The sequence below is a fragment of the Macrobrachium nipponense genome, chromosome 2 (assembly GCF_015104395.2).
Source record: "Macrobrachium nipponense isolate FS-2020 chromosome 2, ASM1510439v2, whole genome shotgun sequence".
In the NCBI taxonomy this organism is placed as follows: Eukaryota; Metazoa; Arthropoda; class Malacostraca; order Decapoda; family Palaemonidae; genus Macrobrachium; species Macrobrachium nipponense.
Window position 1 is genome coordinate 90863210 of NC_087201.1, and position 22728 is coordinate 90885937.

A 22728-nucleotide genomic window follows, 5' to 3' on the forward strand; every position below is an offset into this window, starting at 1 on the left:
TCAGTGTTTAAGCATAGAAGGCTTGACATCTCCTCTAACCAGGATATTGGAGATTTAATTAAATCATTTAATACAGTAAAAGTATCCAAGAAGGATAGTGTGGACTGGAACTTGGACGTAGTTTTAACTTTTCTGATGTCTTCACGATTCGAGCCACTTCGTGAAGCGTCTTTGAGAGATGTAACGAGGAAGGCACTTTTTCTCTTCGCTTTGGCTACAGCAGGAAGAGTGAGTGAGTTACAAGCCATCCACAAAGAGGTGGGGTTCAAAAATCGTAAATGCGGTTTGTTCTTTTGTTAACGAATTTTTTATGCAAAGAACGAATCTCCCTCTAACCCATGGCCTAAATCTTTTGTACTTAAGGGATTATCTAATATAGTGGGTCCGATGGATGAAGAATATTTACTATGTCCTGTCAGAGCTCTGAAATGTTACCTGTCAAGGACACAATCCGTTAGAGGTAATTCCGACCGACTTTGGTGTTCGGTTAAGAATTCTGCAAAACCCCTCTCCAAGAACGCTATTTCGTTCTTTTTGAGAAGTCTGATACTGGAGTCACACTCTCAAGTCCAAGATCAGACTCTGAATGCGCTTAAGGTGAAAGCACATGAAATACGTGCAGTGGCGACATCCTTAAGCTTCAAGCACTATGTCGCTTTCCTCGATTCTTCAATCTACGTTTTGGAGATCGAGATCTGTGTTCGCCTCATTTTACCTGAAGAATGTAGAGGCTACCTATGATAGTTGTTGTAAATTGGGTCCTTTGTCGGTAGCAGGCATGGTGTTGGGAAAGGAAACATAGGGGAAACTTTCTATCCTCTACTGTTCTCCTCGCCTTGTTATAGGTTGTTGAGTACGTGGGCAGACTGGAGGCTCATAGTACTTTGGAGAACCTCCGCAGATCATTATTTATTACTTTGAGTGATGTAAGGGCATTATTTTTGGTATAGGTGATGGTCTGTTGTTTTTTTTATCTGGTTTTTGAAGCCCAGGGCAAGGGCATTATCTGTTTTTTAATATTTTGTCAACCAACGGTCTTGTCCATGGTTACAAAATCCCACTAAGTAGGAACGACCCTGGCCTATACTGCCACGTCTCCTACGAGTGATGAGAGCGCCAACCAGAGGCAGTATTCTCCTGCAGCTGCTCTCTCACAAGGTAGGGTACTGCAACATTTGCTGTTTAATGTGGTCTTACTGTCATTTTTATGTAGTCCATCTACCCTCCTTCTGGGTAGTTTGGATTCAGCTATGTAACTTCGGTAAGTCACTTATGTGAAAATGATATTTTTATGATAAAATAAAGTTTCACATATACTTACCAAACAGTTACATAATCAAAGCCCACCCACCTCCCCACAGATGGACGTGGCGGCTAAACGAAAATTGACGGTAGAAGGCTAGCAGTACCCAGGGTTCCCGGATGTGGGCGGGTCTTGTATCACCTATACTTAAGATAGCAACGCCGCTGGCGCCAACAATTTGAATTTCGACTGCCGTAGGTAAGAAGCTATAAGCTTTGTAACTGTTCGGTAAGTATATGTGAAACTTTATTTTATCATGAAAATATCATTTTTAATGGTTTTGGTGCATTGAAAACTATGTAAACTGAATTCTTATTGCATTTTTCATAAAAAAAAACCTTCAAATATTGATTATTTTGCATTTTTGGTGTCATATTTCATCTGCCAGATGAGTGTTGTAGGCATTGTAACCCTGGAACATGCGTCGTATCCCTGGAAATAATGTCTGATGAATATAATTGAGAAGCGCCTTAACCTCGGAACGTCGTAACCTGAACCCGTCGTAACCCCGGGGACTGCCTTATACTGTGTTTGGTATTAAGTATTAATTTTATTCAGTCTTACCAAGTAATTATTCAGCTGTAGGATTCCTACGCCCTGCAAACTAACTTTCAAATTTCCCGGTGGCACCGCCATCATTAGCACAGGTAACTAGTTACCGCCCACCTTCGGTAAATGGGTATAACATCAACACACCTCTTCAATTGGATTTCTGCCTGCTCCCGAGTAACATTGGTAGCTCTGCGGGCTTTCTTCGTCATCTTTGGAGGGTTTTTTTCTGTTCATGGATTATTTTTGACGTACAAAGTTTTCAGTGTATTTTCAAGGAGCTAGCTTAGTTTAGTTACTCTTTTGAGTTTAGTTGCTGCCTGTTTTTCTTGATTATATCAGATTCTAGTTCATTGGGAGTGAAGTTTTGTGCCGAAGGCTGCAAAACTAGATTAGTGTGGGAAGTTTATGACCCTCACTCCAAGTGTAGAACTAAGAGAAAAGCAGCAATTAGGGCAGATAGTAAGGTTTCTGTAACTCTGCTTTCTACCCCTGTGTTAGCAGAGATCGCTACTCCTGTTTCTTCTCCCTTAAGAGGTCATCTTTCTCCTATCCTCAGTCCTCCGACCCCCCTCTCTTCCAACTTCTGTACCAGCTTCCCATGTTGCAGTTTCCGACACCATTGCCAGCTTCAAATCAAGGTTCGAGAGGAGATTTGAAATTTTGGCTAATACTGTTATGGAGTTAGATTCTCTCTCTCTCTCTCTCTCTCTCTCTTCTCCCTCCTGCTCCTCTCTCTCTCTCTCTCTCTCCTCTCTCATCATCGTCTCTCTCTCTCTCTCTCTCTCTCTCTCTCTCTCCTACTCTTCATCGTTATTTATTCTCTCTGTCTCAGAAATAATTCATAATTTCACTCTTGAGGGTCAAATATATGATGTTGCCATTCATTGGTCTCTCTCTCTCTCTGTTATTTGCTGTAGGTATATATTTTTAATGGTAAAATGTTTAAGATGACTTTAAAATGATATTAATATATAACCTCAAAGATTAATGTAGTAATAGGTTAGTAATTTTAGGTATATTTGAAGTAGGATGTTATTAAAGGTATACATTTGGCATCTGAACTTTCAAGATAGGCAGTTATAAGTATTTTTAGTGGTGGTTTTAACTATTCGCAGGTTTTAACTATTCACGGGGGTGTCTGGTACACATCCCCCGCGAATACGGGGGGAACACTGTATATTCAATTGAATTTACTCTCATTCCAGTCTTAAAAGCTTGCATTTATGACTGGTTTTTATGCCTGTTTCTCCTCAATTTCTACAGGAGTCAAGGAGGGCCCCCACCCCGATGATCGTTTGATGAAATTCGGGGGTCTCACCGAGCGCTTAAAATTTTTTTGGAATATCTAGCACTCTTGAGTGTTTTGGTCTTCTACGATCTGCAAACACTTGGGCGAGAAGGGAATTCCTGATAATTGTTACTGTGATAACCAGGAATCTTGCTGAATGCTCGAATTCCTTAGAGTTTCTGGCATTCTCAGAGTGTTATGATTTTTCTGTAATTTCCAAACACTCGAGTGAGACAGACATTCCCTGTAACTGTTATTATGAAAATCGAGAGTCTCCCTAAGCCATTAAATTCCTTGGAATTTCCAGCACTTATAGGGTGATTTGGTTTTCTGAGATTTTCAAACACTTTGGCAACAGGTATTTCCGATGATTTTTGCAACAATCGGGAGTCTCGCCAAGCGCCTGGATCCCTTGGTTTCGTTGGCACTCGCCGAGTGCTTGGCTTCATCATATTGCTGAGTACCAGAACGAGAAAAAGCTCCCCTGATTATTGTCATACAAGAGTTGGGTGTTTCTTGCAGAGCGTGGGAATTCTTACAAATTTTAACGCTCGCCGAGCACTCACTATTATGAGTGCTTGGATGGTGAGACGAGTCTTTACCAGTGCAGATGAGTCCACTTCTCAGTCTGGTTTGGAGTTATGTAGAGCTTGGAACTGCATGCAACACCTTCTGAGTGAATGGTAAAGTACTGCCCTTGTGTATTGGACCTTAGGGTTCAAACACGTAGGACAGTAGACACAGAATCCCACTTGTTCTTTTTCTCAGAGCTTCGACCTCGATGGAGTACAGTTAATTGGGAAGAAGTGATAGTTCTTTGTTGATGATTACCAATCATAATTATGTAGTGGTGATCTCCTCAGCTGGGCTCGGCTCGACTAGACAGCTTGATCTGCCGATCGGAGTGCTTGGCTCTTACAAACGAACTCTGTTCTTGATCGGTGCGGTTCCTTGCCATGACATAGCACCCTCCCTTCCTGTGTTGCAGCGAGTTTTCAATCATCTGACGCCTCCTAATCTCCCTCTTCAAAGGTTTCCACTTCCTAAGAAGAGGAAGGTATTCTCTACCTCTTAGGAAGTCTTGCTTCGAAGCTTCGAAGGGTCTGCACCCTTTCCAAGGAGAGGAAGTAATTGGCTGTCTCTTCAGCTCACCTGCTCCTTCTGGAGCGGGAACCTGGAAGCTCTCCACAAATATGGTGTCTCAGGAGCCCCAGGAGTTCAAACCCAGGTTCATTCTCCTGTTTCTGGTTCCAAGTTTGGTGCTCATGGAACCGGGGCTGCCTCATGTATACTCATGTATGGGTGAGTCCGAGTGGTACGTCCACAGTCAGTGATAGGTAGTCTTCTCTCCATCACGATAATGCGAAAAATTTTACTGCTCTACATACGAAAAGTTTTCAAGATACGAAAGGTTGTTGCTGTAAAGTCCCGAGATTCGCCCGGGACCACCGAGAACAATTTTAAAACTCCCGCGCCGCCAACTGAGTAAACTCACCACCATCCTCCCGCTCTCCCATTGGTTCCTGATGCTAGTCACCCCATAAGGTCCTGCTCTCCTATTGGTCAGCATCTACCCCTTGTACTTTAAGTATTCTATTGGTAAAAGGTTGCTGTAAATTGAAAAACTTATTCATGCAATACATTTAATAAAAAAAAACATTAGGTAAAGATAGAATAAAGAATAGAAATTAATGGTTATTATACTGTTGGGTAGTTTCAGTAGTTGAAGAGAGATAATGAAAATTTATGGCTTACTGTGTAAAAGTGATTGTTGGCGATCGTTTGATACTCGTAAGTGCTGGATGTAAACAGACGTTTGGAAGCTTTTTTTTGTTTGTTTATTATAGTTAATGGTTACTTAATAATTATTTGAAATGAGTACATGCAATACATTTAATAAAAAAAATTGTGAATTAGATATCATAAAATATAAAATAAATCAGACTGCCAACAAATACGTATTTTTTAGAATTCTTCTTCTGTTTTATTATTACGTTATGTATACGTATGTTTCAGACTGCCAACAAATATGTATTTTTTAGAATTCTTCTTCTGTTTTATTATTACGTTACGTAACGTATACGCATGTTTCATTATAGCTGTCAGTAACTCGGTATCTTCATTAGGTAAAGATAGAATAAAGAATAAAAATGAATGGTTATTATACTGTTTGGTGGTTTCATTAGTTGAAGAGAGATACTAATGACAATTTATGGCTTACTGTGTGCTAGGAAAAATGATTGCTTGGCGCTAGTTCGATACTCGTAAGACGGGTAAGAGCTTAATGTAAACAATCGATTGGAAGGTTTGTTTTTTGTTTGTTTGTGTATTATAGTTAATGATTAATTAATAATTATTTGAAATGAGTAAATACTGATTATTTATACATTTTATTGGCATATTCTAAGCTTTTAGCTCTTAGGTTTAGATGTCAGAATCATAGACTAGGCTACAGTAGCAACCGCTAACATAGGCTAGGCTTATTGCTAAGGGACATATGCTAAAGTCCTAATATATGCAGTAAAAATGGGGTTGAACATTACATGCAGTTGAATATTACTCAAGTATGTACAGTATTTTGCCTTTTTGGAGTCATATTTCTTCCGTCGGATTGGCGTCGTAACCCTAGAACATGTGTTTTAGGCCTGGAAATATAATTTACTGGGGTGTTTTTGGAGGGCTTGGAACGGATTAGCCATTTTACATGTAAAATGTGTTCCAAGTTACGAAAAACTCATAATACGAAGGCCGTCTCGGAACGGATTAATTTCGTATCTCGAGGTACCACTGTACTAGTATATTTCTCTCAAGACATCCTTCTGTTATCAGTTGCATTGTCCGAGTAGTAGGCACATATCTGTAAGTTAACTCCTCTGGTATGTGACCGAGACAAATAGTACCTTTTGTTAATTAACCTGTAACTTAGGACAGCCTTTTGGGCCTCCTAAGAGTTACTGGTTTTGATTTTGAGATGACTAGTGGTATTGTTTCCCAACAACACCACAGCGTTTCCATTATCACTGAACAAGAGGATTTCTTCCCTCACATTTCGGTTAAAATGCAGATGCTCAAGTGTATCTTTTTTGCGCTCGATGGTTCTAGCCGAATGCATTCCTTCATGGAATGCACTACCAGGCAACTCAAGACGACAATAAGTTGAAAGAGCGGTGTGTGGCGCTGCCTCAGTACTGCTTGCTCTCTGAGATATTTCAGTTTGGTATTGCAAGAATCGGCATATTGTCTCACTACATCATTGGCAAACAAAATAGACAATTTGTATGGTTATTCTTAGAATAACCCTTCAAAAGGCAGTTGTCATGTTGTAACTACGTCTTGTATTGGATGGGATGCGTGACAGAGCAATCAGCTGACATCTGTTGACGAGTCCAAGTCCTTCATGATCTGTGCTGTGAATTTGTATTGGTTTATCCAGATCACTCATTACTTTATCCTATTAGTGTGTTGCTGTACCCATGACGGATCAACACCCTTCATTGAGTGTCGATGCCTTTATCCACTTCAGACTGCCAATGCAGAAGTGTCCAATGACACATCTTTCTCAGAGTCTTATGGGATCGTGAGAGACTTTTCTGCAGCTGGATAGTCCAGTGGATGGGTACATTTCATCACTCCAAAGAATATGTCGGACCGTAAGATAGATGAGGTCTCATTGCGACCAGATTTATATCTTTCTTACTTCAGGTCTGCCCACAGGTCCATGGAACCTCTTTTCCTTGGACCGGTGGTGGATGCTTGCAGGTTGTGTTTGCTTACCCAGCACCTTCAAAAGGACAAGTTGCATCTCGCCTATGGTGTGCGGGATGCGAGAGTGACTGGCCTCTCCACTTTCCCTACCTCGTCCTTCTACTCCTCTTCCTTCAGTTTGAGGATAGGACTCGAACTTACACAGGCTGGTCGGGCGATTGATGCAGTAAGCTTACACATCAAGCTTCCTTTCTATTTTTCTTATCAGAATCATAGAAGCAATCCCTTTCCTTCCTCTAGCAAGGGGGGAAAAGGAGACTGACAGTAATGCAAACCCTTCCCAGAACTTTGCATTGATGCCTCCGACTCTAGATATTCTTCTCAGCCCTTTGTTGGATGAGTTACAATTCCTCCCTCATTTCGAAAAGGCATATAACTCCTATACTCCGATTAGGTTGTCAGAGGAAGGGTTTTCGTCCTCGCTCCTATGACCAGGAGAAATTGGCCAGGTGTGTAGAACTCCAGTCAGTTCTAGAGGCTCATTCACATTCCTCTCACCAATCAGTGAGTCTTCCTTATGTAAAGGACCGAGGTTTTGTATATTGTGTAGGAACAAATCTTAATTTTTGAAAGTAAATTGTATTTTTCATAACTATACAAACCTGAGGTCCACTTCATGCCACCCCTCAATCTGAAGCTGGGCCGAAAGGGAAAGTGGAGTTTTACATCTGGGCAGGTGGGCCTACCTGCCTACCAGATGGTAGTTACTGCCTAACCTTGTTCAAGAATTTAACGGCCGTAATTCCAGCCTACACTGAAAGTAATTCCTTGTATAAAGAACCTCAGGTTTGTATAGTTAGGAAAAATACAATTTACTTTAAAAAATTGTGATATTGTGCTTGTTTTAGCCTTATCTACAGTAGAAATCTTTTATACCTGTGTCATTCTCTGTGAAACCTTAAACAATTTCTTGGACAGAAAATCAATTCATTCACTTTTCTTGAAGACGTAACTGTAAAATATAAACTTTTAACTAGTTGCAAACAAATAAAGCTCAAAATTCAATTTCTATGATATGCTCATTTTACACCTACTTACAGCTAGAGCTATTTTGTCCTCCTGGATAAAACTGTCTTAATATTGACCAACTATCAGCTACTTTGATTTTGGTTTTTCAATTTCCTCACCATTAGCAAGCTTACATTTTATGTTAGATGGCCAGTTTTATGTTAACAAATAATAATAGACCTTATGATTTTTGTGTGACAAAAGTATGCAAAATAATTTAAAGTATTTACTTATACTAGTGCATTTCTCTTCAATACAGGCAGTACTCAGAAGATACCAGCTCATAAATATGTCTTAGCAGTTGGCAGTAGTGTGTTTTATGCTATGTTTTATGGTGGGTTAAAATCAGAAGAGGAAGTTCAGGTTCCTGATGTGGAACCATCAGCTTTTCTCACTCTATTAAGGTGAGGCAGTATTTGATTCATATGTACTACTTTAAAGTTCATTACTTTATACATTTAACTTACCTGTCAGATATATACTTAGCTATTTGACTCCGTCGTCCGACAGAAATTCGAATTTCGCGCACGAACGCTACCTGTAGGTCAGGTGATCTACTTTACCTGCCGCTGGTGGCAGGACTAGGAACCATCCCATGTTCTATCATATTTTTTCTGTCGGCCATACTGGCAACATCGTTGTGGGTATCTCCGGCTGGATTCGTATTTTGCATCGCAATTGATCTTCGTTGGACTTCTCGGTGACGTATTTGCATTGATTGTACTGCATACGCGATTGTGGACCGTTTTTGGAATTTGATTTGGATTGTTCAACATGATGTCTGATTCTGGAAATGTGGTGAGAATGTGTTTGAATGCGGGTTGAAAAGTTAGGAGGATGCCGAAGGCATCACTTGATCCTCATACTCATTGCAGGAAATGCAGGATGTAAATTAAATGTTCTTTTGGTAATACTTGTAATACTGCAAGGATTTGAGTGAGGAAGAATGGAAATCTCTAACCTCATACGTGAAGAAGTTAGAAAGAAACAGGGTGAGGAGGTCTTCTTCCAAACCTTTATCTAGTTCTAGCGGGGTTATTAGTAATATTATACCCTCTTCTCCTTTTACTGCCCCATCTAATGTACCTGCTCCTTTATTAGAACACACAGATTCGGCATCTGAGATAGCGAATCTTAAAGCCGCTCTTCGAAAATGGAAACAAAATGGCGGCCTATGAAGGTAAGCAGTGTAATTCTAGTGCTGGGTGGATAGTGATATAAGTGTCCCCAGTGCAGTGGAGGAGGGGGCGTCTGATTGTCTTCACAACGCTCCCAGGCCTAGACCTCTTTCAAGCTCCCAAGCCCAGAGGAGAAGGAATGTCGAAAGCCGTAAGGAGGTTGTGGAGGATCCCAACAGTCAGACGTCCCTTCGGCATTTTCTGTATCGCCACAGAATGCCAGAGAATGTTACAGAAAAAGCGTTCTGTGTGAGTGTTTCTCCTCCTCGGAGAATTCCTCACCTAAAAGAGGGTGGAGATCGGCGGATCTTTCTCGCCCCCTTAAGAGACGTTTGGATGAACCCAGGATTACTTCTAGTCCTGAGCGTTTTCAAGAGGAGGACCATCCAGTAATTAAACAACCGAGGGTAGACAATAATGAAGAGACTAAAAGAATCCTTCGCACTATGCAGGATTCTATCACTTCTCTTGTGGGAGTTCTGTATAAAGACCCTCCAGAAGGAAAGACGATTTCCTGCCTATTAAGAAGTCTAGGCTATCGAGGGTTCAGACTCGCCATAGTATTTTGTCTTCCTCTGATTTGGAATCGGATTCATCAGCCTTGCATAGGCCCGAGCAGGATCCGTTCTCCTGTCAAACGCAAGCACGAGACGCCAGACAAGAGCGTCGAGTTTGCGAGACATGAAACGTCAGCCAGGCGCGAGCGTCAAGATAGGCGCGTCATGCCATCCAGAAGCAGACGCCTCCCAGGAACGAGGATCCAGGCAAGAGCCAGGACGCTACGAGGCGCGAGACGTCAACAAAAGCAGGACACCTCTCAGGAGAGAGTCGTCAGGCAAGCGTCAGGACGCTCCAAAGCGGTTGACGCCAGCCAGAAGCATGACGCCTCCCAGGAGCGAGGTGCGAGGGCAAGAGCCAGGACGCTTCGAGGCGCGAGACGTTCCACAAGAAGCAGGACGCCTCTCAGCGGTTGTCGCCAGCCAGCGCCAAGGACGTCCCTAACAGGTGGTTGAAAGGCAACCAGGAAGCGGGGGAAGCCTCCCAACGGGAAGCGGCTTCCTCCTGATAGAGAATCGGTCAGGCAAGCGCGAGGACGCTCCTAAGCGGTTGACGCCAGCAAGAAGCAGGACGCCTCCCACGGGAGCGGCTTGGTCTCCTGATAGAGAATCGGTCAGGAAAGAGCGATCTCCTTCTAACCTGGAACTGGAAGAGATTTCTGAGGAAGAAGTTTCAACTAACGAGGGACTTTCCAATTATAAAGTTTTAGCCTCGTTACTTCTAGAGGAGTTTGCAGATTCTCTTAGTCCTGCAGCTCCTCCTTCGCCGAGATCTCTGTTTTCGAGCACAAAACCCCAAACTCCTCGGCTTTCTTAAAGATGAAACCGGCGATCTCATGAAGAAAGCCCCTCCAGTCTTTAGATTCGTGGCTTTTATCTAAAAAGGAAACTTTGAGAACGGTTTATTGCTCTCCTCCCTCCAAAACTGACGGGGAAAAGAGGCATTTGGTATAAGACAGAAGAGGCGATGGGATTGATGCTCCCTTCGTCGGCAGATTCAGATTTCTCGAGTCTTGTAGAGTCTGTGAGAAGACAGTCTCTCAATTCAGCAAAGGCGTCCTGGAGTATGTCGGAGTTAGATCAGCACTTTAAGGGAATTTTTCACGTCTTAGAGGTATTCAACTTCTTGGATTGGTCTCTTGGGTGCTGGCTAAGAAGATGAGTGAGCCAGATTTTCTAGATCCAGAAACTTTGCACAGTGTCCTATCTTGCATGGATAAGGCTGTGCAAGATGGTTCTGGTGAGTTGGCGGCTCTTTTTGGATCTGGATGTTGAAGAAAAGATCTATTTACAGTTCCTTCCTAACGAAAGGAGTTTCTCCTTCTCAGAGGTCCGCTTTATTATTCGCACCTCGATCAGAACATCTGTTTCCTTCATCTTTAGTGAAGGATGTTGCGAGATCCTTGTCGGAAAAGGCTACGCAGGACCTTCTGTACAATCTACAAAGAAAAGTAGACCTGCAGTTAAGACTCAGAAGAAGGTGGCTCGGACTCCAGTGGTGCCCTTTCGTGGAGCCCCTTCAACTCGATCAACTTCGGAGAGAAAGACCCTTCGACAAGCGAGGGAGGTCTTCCTTCCGCTCTTTTAAAAAGAGCAAATAGCAGCCTTGTCCTCCAAGCACAGGTAGGGGCCAGACTTCATACTTTCTGGATGCCTGGTCCGTAAGAGAAGCAGATCCCTGGACTCTTGTCTGTCCTACAGAAGGGGTACATCATTCCCTTCGTAGACAGACCTCCTTTGGCAACATCTCCAAAGGATTTGTCGACGAGTTACAAGGAACCCTGGACTGAACGAGACTCTCCTTCAGACGGTGGTGTCGATGAGGGACAAGAATGCTATAGAGCTAGTGCAAGATCCTTTCTCCCCGGGGTTTTACAACCGCCTTTTCTTGGTTCCAAAGGCTTCGGGGGGATGGAGACCCGTCCTAGATGTAAGCGTCCTGAACAGGTACGTGGAGAAAAAGAAGTTCTCCATGGAGACTTCAGCTTCAGTTCTGTCTTCCCTACGTCAGGGAGATTGGATGGTATCCCTGGACCTTCAGGATGCTTACTTTCATGTTCCGATTCACCCATCGTCAAGAAAATATCTAAGATTTGTTGTTCAAGGACAAATCTTCCAATTCAGGGCCTTGTGCTTCGGCCTATCGACCGCCCCTCAGGTATTTACGTATCTGATGCGGAACGTGGCCAAATGGCTTCATTTAGAAGGGATACGCATCTCAATGTATCTCAACGATTGGCTAATCCGGGCCAAGTCAGAGAAACGGTGTTTGGAGGACCTACAGTCTACTTTGAACCTAGCAAAGACGTTAGGATTACTCGTGAACCTCGAGAAATCGCAGTTGATCCCCAGTCAGAACTTAGTCTATTTGGGGATTCGGATGGATTCTCGGGTTTTCGGGCTTTTCCGTCCCAGGAAAGGATTGCTCGGGGATTACAAAAAATCTCGAGCTTCCTCCAGAGAAAGAACGGAGTTCGGTGAGGGAGTGGTTAAGTCTTCTGGGAACCCTTTCCTCACTAGAACAGTTCATTTCGCTAGGAAGACTCCACCTTCGCCCTCTTCAATTCTTCTTAAGAAGAATTTGGAGTTGGAAGAACGGACAGCTTTCGGACACTTTCAGTATTCCTCTGGAAGTAAAGAATCATCTGAAGTGGTGGATTTTTCCCTTAGAAAAGAACGAGGGCTTGTCTCTAGAAGTTCGGAACCCAAACCTAATCTTTGTTCTCAGACGCTTCAGAGAAGGGATGGGGAGCGACCTGCTAGGACAAAAGAAATATCAGGCCAATGGAGGAAGGATCAGCTAGACTGGCATATAAACTCCAAAGAACTTTATGCCGTTCTTCTAGCTCTAAAAGCCTTCGAGACACAGGTGTTAGGTCAAGTGGTACAGGTCAACTCGGACAACACCACAGCGTTGGCCTATATCAAGAAACAAGGGGGAACTCACTCTCTTTCTCTGTTCCATATAACAAAAGAGCTGTTGTATTGGGCAAAAGAAAAGAAAGTGACTCTCACAAGATTCGTGAAAGGAAGGAGAAGAACATCAGAGCAGGACAGGCTAAGCAGGTTAAACCCAAGTTCTCCCCACAGAATGGACCCTTAACATTCAGGTGTGTCAAGCTCTGTGGTCCCTGTGGGGCAGTCCACATATAGACCTATTCGCCACCTACCTATCCAGAAGGATAGAGAACTTTGCTCCTTAGTGGAAGACCCGAGAGCGATAGCGGTGGACGCCATGCTACTGGACTGGTCAGGCCTAGATGCCTACGCATTTCCCCCCTTCAAAATGTTAGGAGTGGTGTTAAGAAAGTTTGCGGCATCAAGAGGGACGAGACTAACACTCATCGCTCCCTTTTGGCCGTCTCAAGATTGGTTCACAGAGGTACAGGAATGGACAGTGGACTTCCCAAGATCTCTTCCACACAGGAGAGATCTTCTCAAACAACCCCATTTCGAGAGGTACCATCAAAACCTCCCCGCTCTCGCTCTGACTGCCTTTCGACTATCGAAAGACTTGTCAGAGCGAGAGGCTTTTCAAGCAAAGCTTCAAAAGCAATTGCTAGGGCCCGGAGATCTTCAACTATTCGGGTCTACCAATCAAAATGGGATGTATTTAGAAGATGGTGTAAGAAGAATAAACTGTCCTCTTCCAATACCTCTGTGACCAACATAGCTGATTTCTTGATTTTCCTTTAGGGAAGAATCAAAATTATCAGTTTCTACCATTAAAGGTTATCGAAGTATGCTTTCGGCCGTATTTCGAAACAGAGGTTTGAGAATTGCAGAAGATAAAGACCTCCACGATCTTATTAGATCTTTTGAAACCTCAAAAACCTTTTCTCCTCGCACTCCGAACTGGAACCTAGATGTAGTTTTGAGATTTCTATCATCTAGTAGATTTGACCTCCTATCAACGCGTCGTTTAGAGATCTAACGAGAAAATGTATTTTCTTGTTGTCGTTAGCGACTGCGAAGAGAATTAGTGAAATACACGCTCTAGATTCTCGAGTAGGATTTAAGAGCGATGCGGCAATTTGTTCTTTCCAGACTCTGTTTCTGGCTAAGAACGAGAACCCCTCTAAACCCTGGCCAAAGAGTTTTGAAGTTAAAGGACTTTCAAATCTAGTAGGGAGAGGAATTAGAAAGATCTTTATGTCCGGTTAGAGCTTTGAAGTTCTATTTAAAGAAGAAGAATGAACTAAACGGATGTAAACAAAGCCTGTGGTGCGCAGTTAGGGATCCTAGTAGACCCATGTCAAAAAATGCATTAGCATTCTTTGTGAGGAGCATTATTACGGATGCTCATAATGACTGCACTGAAGACTCTTTCAGGACTCTCCGAGTGAAGGCTCAATGAAGGTTATCAGAGCGGGGTAGCCACTTCATTCGTATTTCAGAAGAACATGTCTTTAAAAGACATTGTGGATGCGACTTACTGGAGGTGTAATTCAGTGTTCGCATCGCACTATCTCAAGGACGTTAAAGTAACATATGAAAAGTGTTTCTCTCTGGGTCCTTTTGTATCAGCCGATACAGTGCTGGGGCTGGGAGCACATAACGATCCTTAGAAAAAATTTGTATTTGTTCAAAATTTTGATAGTACATAGATCTACCTTGTGAGACGAGTTGTTGGTTTTTTCTGCTGATTAGTATGCTTGCTGGCGTACGGACGTCCGAGCTTGGATCAGTGGGGGGAATCAGAGAACGTCTTACTGAAATAGATTGTACAAACATTTTTTTTTAAATTTTTATTTTTATTTTTGTACTTTACTGTACGAATGTTTGTGTTTCGAGTTTGTGGTCGTTTGCAAGAGGTTAGGGGATAACTTCTTGCAATCGGGATCGATGTTGTGCTCCTTGTATAAGGTCTTGTCAAGTAAGTGGATAAGCACCCATTGACGTAGTCCTTCCAGGATCTACCAAGTAAGCGGGTAAGACCCTTTGGCAGAACCACAAGAACTCTTAGCCATAGATCAATATCTCGCTGAGGCTCTGAGACTGTCTAGACTCCTGGATTGTATTCATGAAGTCTTCAGTCTAAACAGGTAGGAACCAAGGTTTTATTTATTTATTACCTACAACGATAGTTGTGATTCCTGTTTGATTCTATATTTAGCTGTCTCGTTCCCACCTCCAATGGTGTGAATCAGCTAAGTATATATCTGACAGGTAAGTTAAATGTATAAAAATGATATTGTTATGATACAATAAAGTTTTATACATACTTACCTGGCGCCAGATATATACAAAAATTATACCCACCCTACCTCCCCTCAGGAGACAGGCGGTATAGAAAAAATATGATAGAACATGGGGATGGTTCCTAGTCCTGCCACCCAGCGGCAGGTAAGTAGATCACCTGACCTACAGGTAGCGTGTGCGCGAAATTCGAATTTCTGTCGGACGACGGAGTCAAATAGCTAAGTATATATCTGCCAGGTAAGTATGTATAAAACTTTATTATTGTATCATAACAATATCATCTTTATGTATTAGGTCATAATAAGAGATTAGTAAATTAAAGATCTTGGGTGAATAGTTTTTACTTTGGTACAGTTTATTTAGAATCTTTCAGTTATATTGGGTAGACTGAGGATCAAAACTGGAAGTTTAGTGTAGTAGAACTTGTTGCTATATATTTGAATCCTTTGAGATTTTTGTGGGCTCAGGGCTCATCTCTGTGAAAGCACTTATTGCTCTAATTTACTGCTTATGGATTTGGAGATGATTATCCTTTATCACTTTCTGCAAATTCTGTTTGGATGATAGTGCTAGTTGTATTTTATTTTGAAGCCAAATTATTTTAGTATGTTAAGACATAAAAAAAAATATATGAATGTTAGATGATGTGCTGAAGTTAGCCAAGGACAGATTTTTAAAAATTTTGTTAAAGAATAAAAAACCAATAGATTTCTTATTCTTTTCGCACCATCAAAAAATTAGATAAATCCTTTTCAGTGATATTTATGTTATTGCCATATAGGCTTCCAGTTATTGTAAATAAAAGGCTATGAAAAATATATAAAGAAAAATTAGCAAGTTTTTTGTGTGACTTGCTGCTTACATGCAGGGGAAATAGAGTACAGTTGTCCTTCTTGACTTTGGATACAATTGAGATGCTGCTCATCATTCTAACATTTATTTTTAGTTAGTGATTTGTTTTAGTTGTAAGGGATGATATTTGCGTGATGTTCTAAAAATTTTAAAGGGTTAAAATTGGACTTTTTCAATTTATTTTGAAGTAATGTAATGATTTTTTAATTTTTTTTGTTTTTAAGGTACCTGTATTGTGATGAGATACGCTTGGAACCAGATACTGTGCTGGCCACACTTTATGCTGCCAAAAAGTACCTTGTCCCTCACTTAGCACAACAGTGTGTTAAATTTCTGGAAGTCTCTCTTACTGCCCGCAATGCTTGTTTGTTGCTTTCTCAGTCTCGCCTCTTTGAAGAGCCAGAACTAATGACACGATGCTGGGAGGTTATTGATGCCCAGGTAAGTAGTAATATTGCAATACACCACCTGAACACCTGAATTAGCCCTGGTCACCTGACCAGCCCAAACAACACCCCACAAAATTACCCAAACTTAGGGAAAATTTCAACTGCCAGCATTACCAACGCTGCAGGTAAACATTGTTTACTGATTCACCTGTCCATGGTTGGCAATGCTGATGCCGGCGACCAGCTGCAGTGACTACATACGTCAATCGCTTTCTGTTTGCTCACCTCATTCACCATTCGTTCCTCAGTCGAAAGTTGATGAGGAACCTTTTAAACCAAACCAAGCAATGTTCAAGGAACTTTTCTCTACCCAACCATTGGTTTCTCATCCATCATATAAGTTGCCTTGGTTTGGGCATGTTGTACAAGCCCTGAGGAAGGCAGACTGTTGGTTAGCTGCGGTAGTGGTTGCCAGGTAAGCAGGATTCAGCACTTATTCCCAGTCGTAAGCCCTATTATGGTGTAGGTTTCAGAGCACCTCTTAACAAGTCGGTGGAGGCTCTCCTTCCCAAGCTCCCTGTTGGTTTGTTCCCACATGTTATACAAACCATCGATCCTTTACTTAAGGAATCACTTTTAGCGCCAGCTGGAACTTGGTCATAGGATTCTAATAACAGGGTAATTAGGCAGTAACTGCTTGTCCGATAGTCGGGAGTCCCACCCGACTGGACGTAAACATTCCACTTTACTTTCAACTGCCGTTGTGTACAGACGTTCTCACTCTGCCTGGCTCTGTCATGGGAAATTGTGAGATCTTTCTTTATTGTTGTGTTTGTCTGGTTTATGAAATTTGTGTTTGCTTTGTTATGTTACAAACCCAAAATTTATATGTGCCTTTCGCCTCCTTTGCGCATGAAATGGGAGGCGGAAATTGCGGAATTTCCACTCGAAAGTGAACTTAAAGCCTCACTTCTTATGCACTAAGTACTAAGAACTCAGGTGTATGGAGTTAGGGAAAATACAATTTCATACAATGAACTTACCTGTCAGATATATACTTAGCTAAGACTCCGTCGTCCCCGACAGAAATTCAAATTTCGCGCCACTCACTACCGGTAGGTCAGGTGATCTACCTGCCTGCCCTGGGCGGCAGGACTAGGAACCATTCCCGTTTTCTATCATATTTTCTCTGTCGCCGGTGGTATCAACATTGTTGTTACTACCTCCTGACTGGAATTCGCTTTTCAAGACTTTTTTGATCATCTATATTGGATTTCTTGGTGACGTACTGGATCGTTGTTTTGGCATTCGCTACTGTGGACTGGATTTGGACTTGCTTTTGATTTTTCTGATAGAATGTCTGATTCAAGTGTTAGTGTGAGAGTGTGTGTGAATGTAGGCTGCAAGGTGAGGATACCGAAGGCTTCGGTTGATCCTCACACTGTATGTCGTAAATGTAGGGGGTTTGACTGTTCTTTGGCTAACACCTGTATTGAGTGTGAAAAGTTGAATGCTAATGAATGGAAGACTCTAACTTCTTACTTGAAGAAGTTAGAGAGGGATAGAATTAGACGGGCTGCACAAAAGAGTGTGAGTACAAGGCCTATTGAGCCTTTTTCTGAGTCTAACTCTCCTTTTATTAATGATTATGATTCTCCCTATGTATCTGAATCCTCACAGGCTTTGCATTCGGATTCGGCTTCGGAAATCGCCAATCTGAAGGCTACTCTTCGTAAAATGAAGACAAAGATGGCGGCCATGCAAGGTAAGGGAAGTGATTGTGAATTACTTAGTGAAGTGAGTGTTCCCAGTGTTGTGGAGGGGGCGTCTGACCGTCCCTGCGATGCTCCCAGGCCTAGACCTCTTCCAAACTCACATACCCAGAGGAGTAGGAAAGTCGAAAGTCGTACGGAGGTTGTGGGGAATCCCCAACGGTCAGGCGTCCCTTCAGCAGGTTCTGTTTCGCTACAGTCTGCTCAGGACCGCTCTAATAGAAGCGTCCTACGAGATTGTTTCTCGTCGTCCGGTTCTCCTTCACCTAAACGAGGGTGGAAGGACTCGGATCTTTCTAGGCCACTGGAAAGGCATTGGAAAGAGCGCGCGTTTGACTCGAGCCCGGAACGCTTCTCGGAGGAAGCTCCTTCTTCTATCAAGAAGGCTAAGCTGGTTTCGACGCCTCCTCGAACAGTATTTGAGGATCGCACTCCTTCGAGTTCTCCTGCTTCTTCTATTGAAGAGGACGCTGGTGTGGCTTCCAAGAGGATATTGCTTGCAGTATAAGAGCAGATAGCCTCTTTGGTGGGAGTTCTTTCGAGGGATCCCCCTCGCAAGAAGGACGCTAGACTTCCTATTAAGAAGTCTCGTCTTCTTTCACTGGCCAGAACGTGAAGCGTCCTCCGACATGGGACGTCTTCCAGGCGCGAAGAGTCGTGCAAGCGTCAGGAGCTATCCGAGCGAGTTGCTCTAGATAAGGATACGCTCAGGCGCGAGGCGCCAGTTAGGCGCGAGGATTCAGCCAAGCGCGAGGCGCCAGCCAGGCGCGAGGATTCAGCCAAGCGCGAGACGCCAGCCAGGCGCGAGGAGTCAGCTTTGCGTGAGGCGCCAGACAAGCGCGAGGCGTCAGCCAGGCGCGAGATGCCAGCCAGGCAACAAGCTCCAGCCAAGCGAGAAGCGCCAGCCAAGCGCGAGGCGCCAGCCAAGCGCGAGGCGCCAGCCAAGCGCGAGGAGCTTTCCAGGCGTGAGAAGTCAAGCAGACGCGAGACTTCTTTTAGACTTGAGAGAGATTCTGTTCACTCTATGAGTCCCTCTCCTAGTAGGAGTTTGTCACCAGTAGAGAGAGAACGGGATGAAGATCCTCTCGTTTTTCAGGCTGATTCTCCGCAAGGTGTAGAAGGAGATTCGGAAGAAGAGGGTAACGGTAGAGAAGGAGTCTCTAACTATTGAGTTCTGACAGACCTTCTTTTGCAGGAGTACGGAGATTCTTTGACTCCTGCGGCTCCTCCTTCGCCTCGATCACTGTTTTCGAGTGCGGTTGTACCAAAGTCTTCGTCGGTCTTGAAGATGAGACCTACGATCTCTATGAAGAGAGTGCTACAGTCTCTAGACAAATGGATGTTGTCAAAGAAGGATCTGGGCAGAACCACCTTCTGTATGCCTCCAGCCATACTTTCTGGCAAGAGAGGTTTCTGGTACCGAACTGGGGAGAACATGGGTGCCTTCTCTCCCAGCGGCAGCTGAAGCGGACTTTTCAACCTTGGTTGATTCATCGCGGAGACACGCTTTGAATGGAGCTCGTGTGTCTTGGGCGATTTCGGAGACGGATCATCTCCTCAAGGGCCTCTTTCATATTTTGGAAGTGTTTAATTTCCTAGACTGGTCCCTTGGGGTGATGTCTAAGAAGGCTCATGACTCGGAAGGTCTAGACCCCGAAGTCATTCTGAGTATTCTTTCTTGTATTGACAAGGCAGTACAAGACGGATCGGGAGAAATCTCCTCTCTTTTTGGAGCGGTACTCCTTAAGAAGAGGAGTATTTTTAGTTCTTTCTTAACCAAGGCGGTTTCTCCCTCACAGAGAGCAGCCCTGGTTTTCTCTCCCATGTCTGACTTCTTGTTTCCTTCTCAGTTAGTGAAGGACATTTCTCGATCACTGACTGAGAAGGCGACACAGGACCTTCTCCTGCAAACTGCAAGGAGAAGAGACCCCTTGTTTCGGTTACAAGAAAGGACCGACTTCTACGGTTCAGCCCTTTCGAGGAGGCCCTCTCTCCAGAGCTCCCTCTAAGAGAAGAGGTCCTGAGAGGAGAGGTAAAGCTTCTTCCCGTCCCTTTAAGAAAGGGAAGTGAGACAGACAACCTCCAAACACCAGTGGGTGCCAGGCTTCTCGAATTTGCAGACGCCTGGTCACTCATAAACTCGGACGCCTCTTCGATGTCCATAATCAGGAAGGGATATCTTATCCCCCCCCCTTCCAGGACAGTCCTCCCCTAACGACCATTCCGCGGGAACTGTCAGCCAGATACAGGGACCCTGTACTGAGGGATACTCTTCGTCTGATGGTGAATCAAATGTGGGACAAAAGAGCTATAGAATTAGTTCTAGAGCAAAACTCTCCGGGGTTTTACAATCGGCTTTTCCTGGTTGCGAAAGCCTCGGGGGGCTGGAGACCAGTGCTAGATGTCAGCGCTCTGAACAAGTTCGTTCTAAAGGAGAAGTTCTCTATGGAGACTTCGGCCTCAGTCCTGGCGGCTTTGCGTCAAGGAGATTGGATGGTGTCGCTGGATCTCCAGGACGCCTATTTTCATGTCCCGATTCACCCTTCGTCGAAGAAGTACCTCCGTTTCATGACGGGGGGAAGGATCTTTCAGTTCAGGGCCTTGTGTTTCGGCCTGTCCACAGCTCCTCAGGTCTTCACAAACCTGATGAAGAATGTGGTGAGGTTTCTTCACCTCAAAGGCGTCAACATCTCTCTATATCTGGACGATTGGCTCATCAGAGCCAGAACAGAGAGACAGTGTTTGGAGGACCTTTCTTTGACCCTAGACCTGATAAAGGCGTTGGGACTACTCGTGAACCTCGAGAAGTCACAGCTGATTCCCAGACAGAACTTGGTCTATCTGGGGATTCAGATGGATTCTCGGGGTTTTCGAGTATTTCCTTCGCAAGAGAGAATCGTGAGAGGCTTGGAAAAAGTCTCTCTCTTCTTAGGGAAAGAACGGACTTCGGCGAGGGAATGGTTAAGCCTTCTAGGCACCCTTTCCTCGCTCGAACAGTTCTTTCCTCTAAGGAAGACTGCATCTTCGTCCTCTTCAGTTTTTCCTAAGGAGATCATGGAACTGGAAGACGGGACTTCTCTCCGACAGTTTTCTCCTTCCAATGGAGATGAAACCACACCTGCAATGGTGGTTGTCCCCTCTAAAAGAGAACAAGGGAATTTCTCTGGAAGTTCCGAACCCAAGCCGAGTGTTGTATTCAGACGCATCGGAGAAGGGTTGGGGAGCAACACTAGGACCGAGAGAAGTGTCAGGCACCTGGAAGGCAGCACAGGTGTCCTGGCACATAAATTGCAAAGAACTTCTAGCAGTTCACTTGGCGCTAAAGTTCTTCGAACCCTTTGTGACAAACAGTGTGGTCCAAGTGAATGTGGACAACACTACCGCCCTGTCCTACATTCGGAAGCAAGGAGGAACGCACTCCGTGTCTCTATACGAGATAGCAAGAGATCTGCTAATTTGGACCTCACAGAGGAACATCTCCCTCCTGACAAGATTTGTTCAGGGTACGAGAAACGTCAGGGCGGACAGACTGAGCAGGAGAAGCCAGGTCCTTCACACAGAATGGACTCTTCATTCAGAGGTGTGTCAGAGTCTTTGGGATCTTTGGGGCACTCCTCACGTAGATCTGTTCGCCACATTCCTTTCCAAAAGGCTGGAAGTCTTTTGTTCAGTGGTGGAAGACCCAAGAGCTCTCGTGGTCGACGCCTTCCTGCTAGACTGGTCTCATGTGGACGTGTACGCTTTCCCCCCTTTCAAAATCCTGGGACAAGTGTTGAGAAAGTTTGTAGCGTCCAACGGGACAAGATTGGTTTGCAGAGGTGCTGGAGTGGACAGTAGACTTCCCAAGATCCCTTCCAAAAAGGATGTATCTTCTCAGACAGCCACACTTCGAGAGGTTTCATCAAAACCTCCCCGCTCTCGCGCTGACTGCCTTTCGACTATCGAAAGACTTGTCAGAGCGAGGGGTTTTTCTCGCGAAGCTGCAAGCGCTATCGCTAGAGCCCGCAGAGCTTCCACTAGACGAGTCTATCAGTCGAAGTGGGAGGTATTCAGAAGGTGGTGTAAGTCTAAGAAGTTGTCCTCCTCCAGTACCTCTATAACCGAATCGCTGATTTCCTTTTGTTCTTGAGAGAGGTCTCTCACTTATCTGTATCGACGATCAAAGGATACAGGAGCATGCTTTCGGCAGTCTTCAGAAACAGAGACCTAGAGATTGCTGATAATAAAGATCTGCACGACTTGATTAGATCGTTTGAAACGACAAAATCTAAGGAACTAACTCCTCCCAGCTGGAACCTGGATGTAGTTCTCAAGTTCCTTTCGTCTGACAGATTTGAGCCTCCCCATGTAGCTTCGTTCAGGGATATAACAAGGAAATGCTTGTTTCTCCTATCTTTGGCGACAGCCAAAAGAGTTGGGGAACTTCATGCCCTGGAAGATGAAGTCGGCTTTAACAGAGACTCGGCCTTCTGCTCGTTTAGAACTCTTTTTCTAGCGAAAAATGAAAACCCATCGAATCCCTGGCCCAAGAGATTCGAGATCAAAGGCTTATCGAGTCTAGTAGGGAGAGAAACAGAAAGGTCTCTTTGCCCGGTAAGAGCCTTGAAGTTCTACTTACAAAGAAAGAAACAAATGGGATGCTCTAGACAAAGTCTTTGGTGTTCGATTAAGGACCCCACAAGAATCATGTCTAAGAACGCATTAGCTTTCTTCATTAGGAGCGTCATTACAGATGCTCACAAGTTCTGTCCTGACGACTCTTTTCCGCTTTTAAGAGTAAAAGCCCATGAAGTTAGAGCAGTGGCGACGTCTCTCTCTTTTCAGAAGAATATGTCGCTAAAGAAAATCATTGATACGACATA

The 22728-nt window shown here is 43.9% G+C and overlaps 1 protein-coding gene across 1 annotated transcript in view; it reads left to right on the forward strand.

Moving 5' to 3' along the window:
• LOC135220776 (BTB/POZ domain-containing protein 6-B-like) overlaps nucleotides 1-22728 on the forward strand; it is a gene marked incomplete in the record, with an annotated part of 184957 nt that overhangs the window by 99575 nt on the left and 62654 nt on the right. The window contains 2 exon segments of the mRNA XM_064258248.1: nucleotides 8176-8320; nucleotides 15930-16146. Coding sequence (XP_064114318.1) covers nucleotides 8176-8320; nucleotides 15930-16146 — 362 coding nt within the window.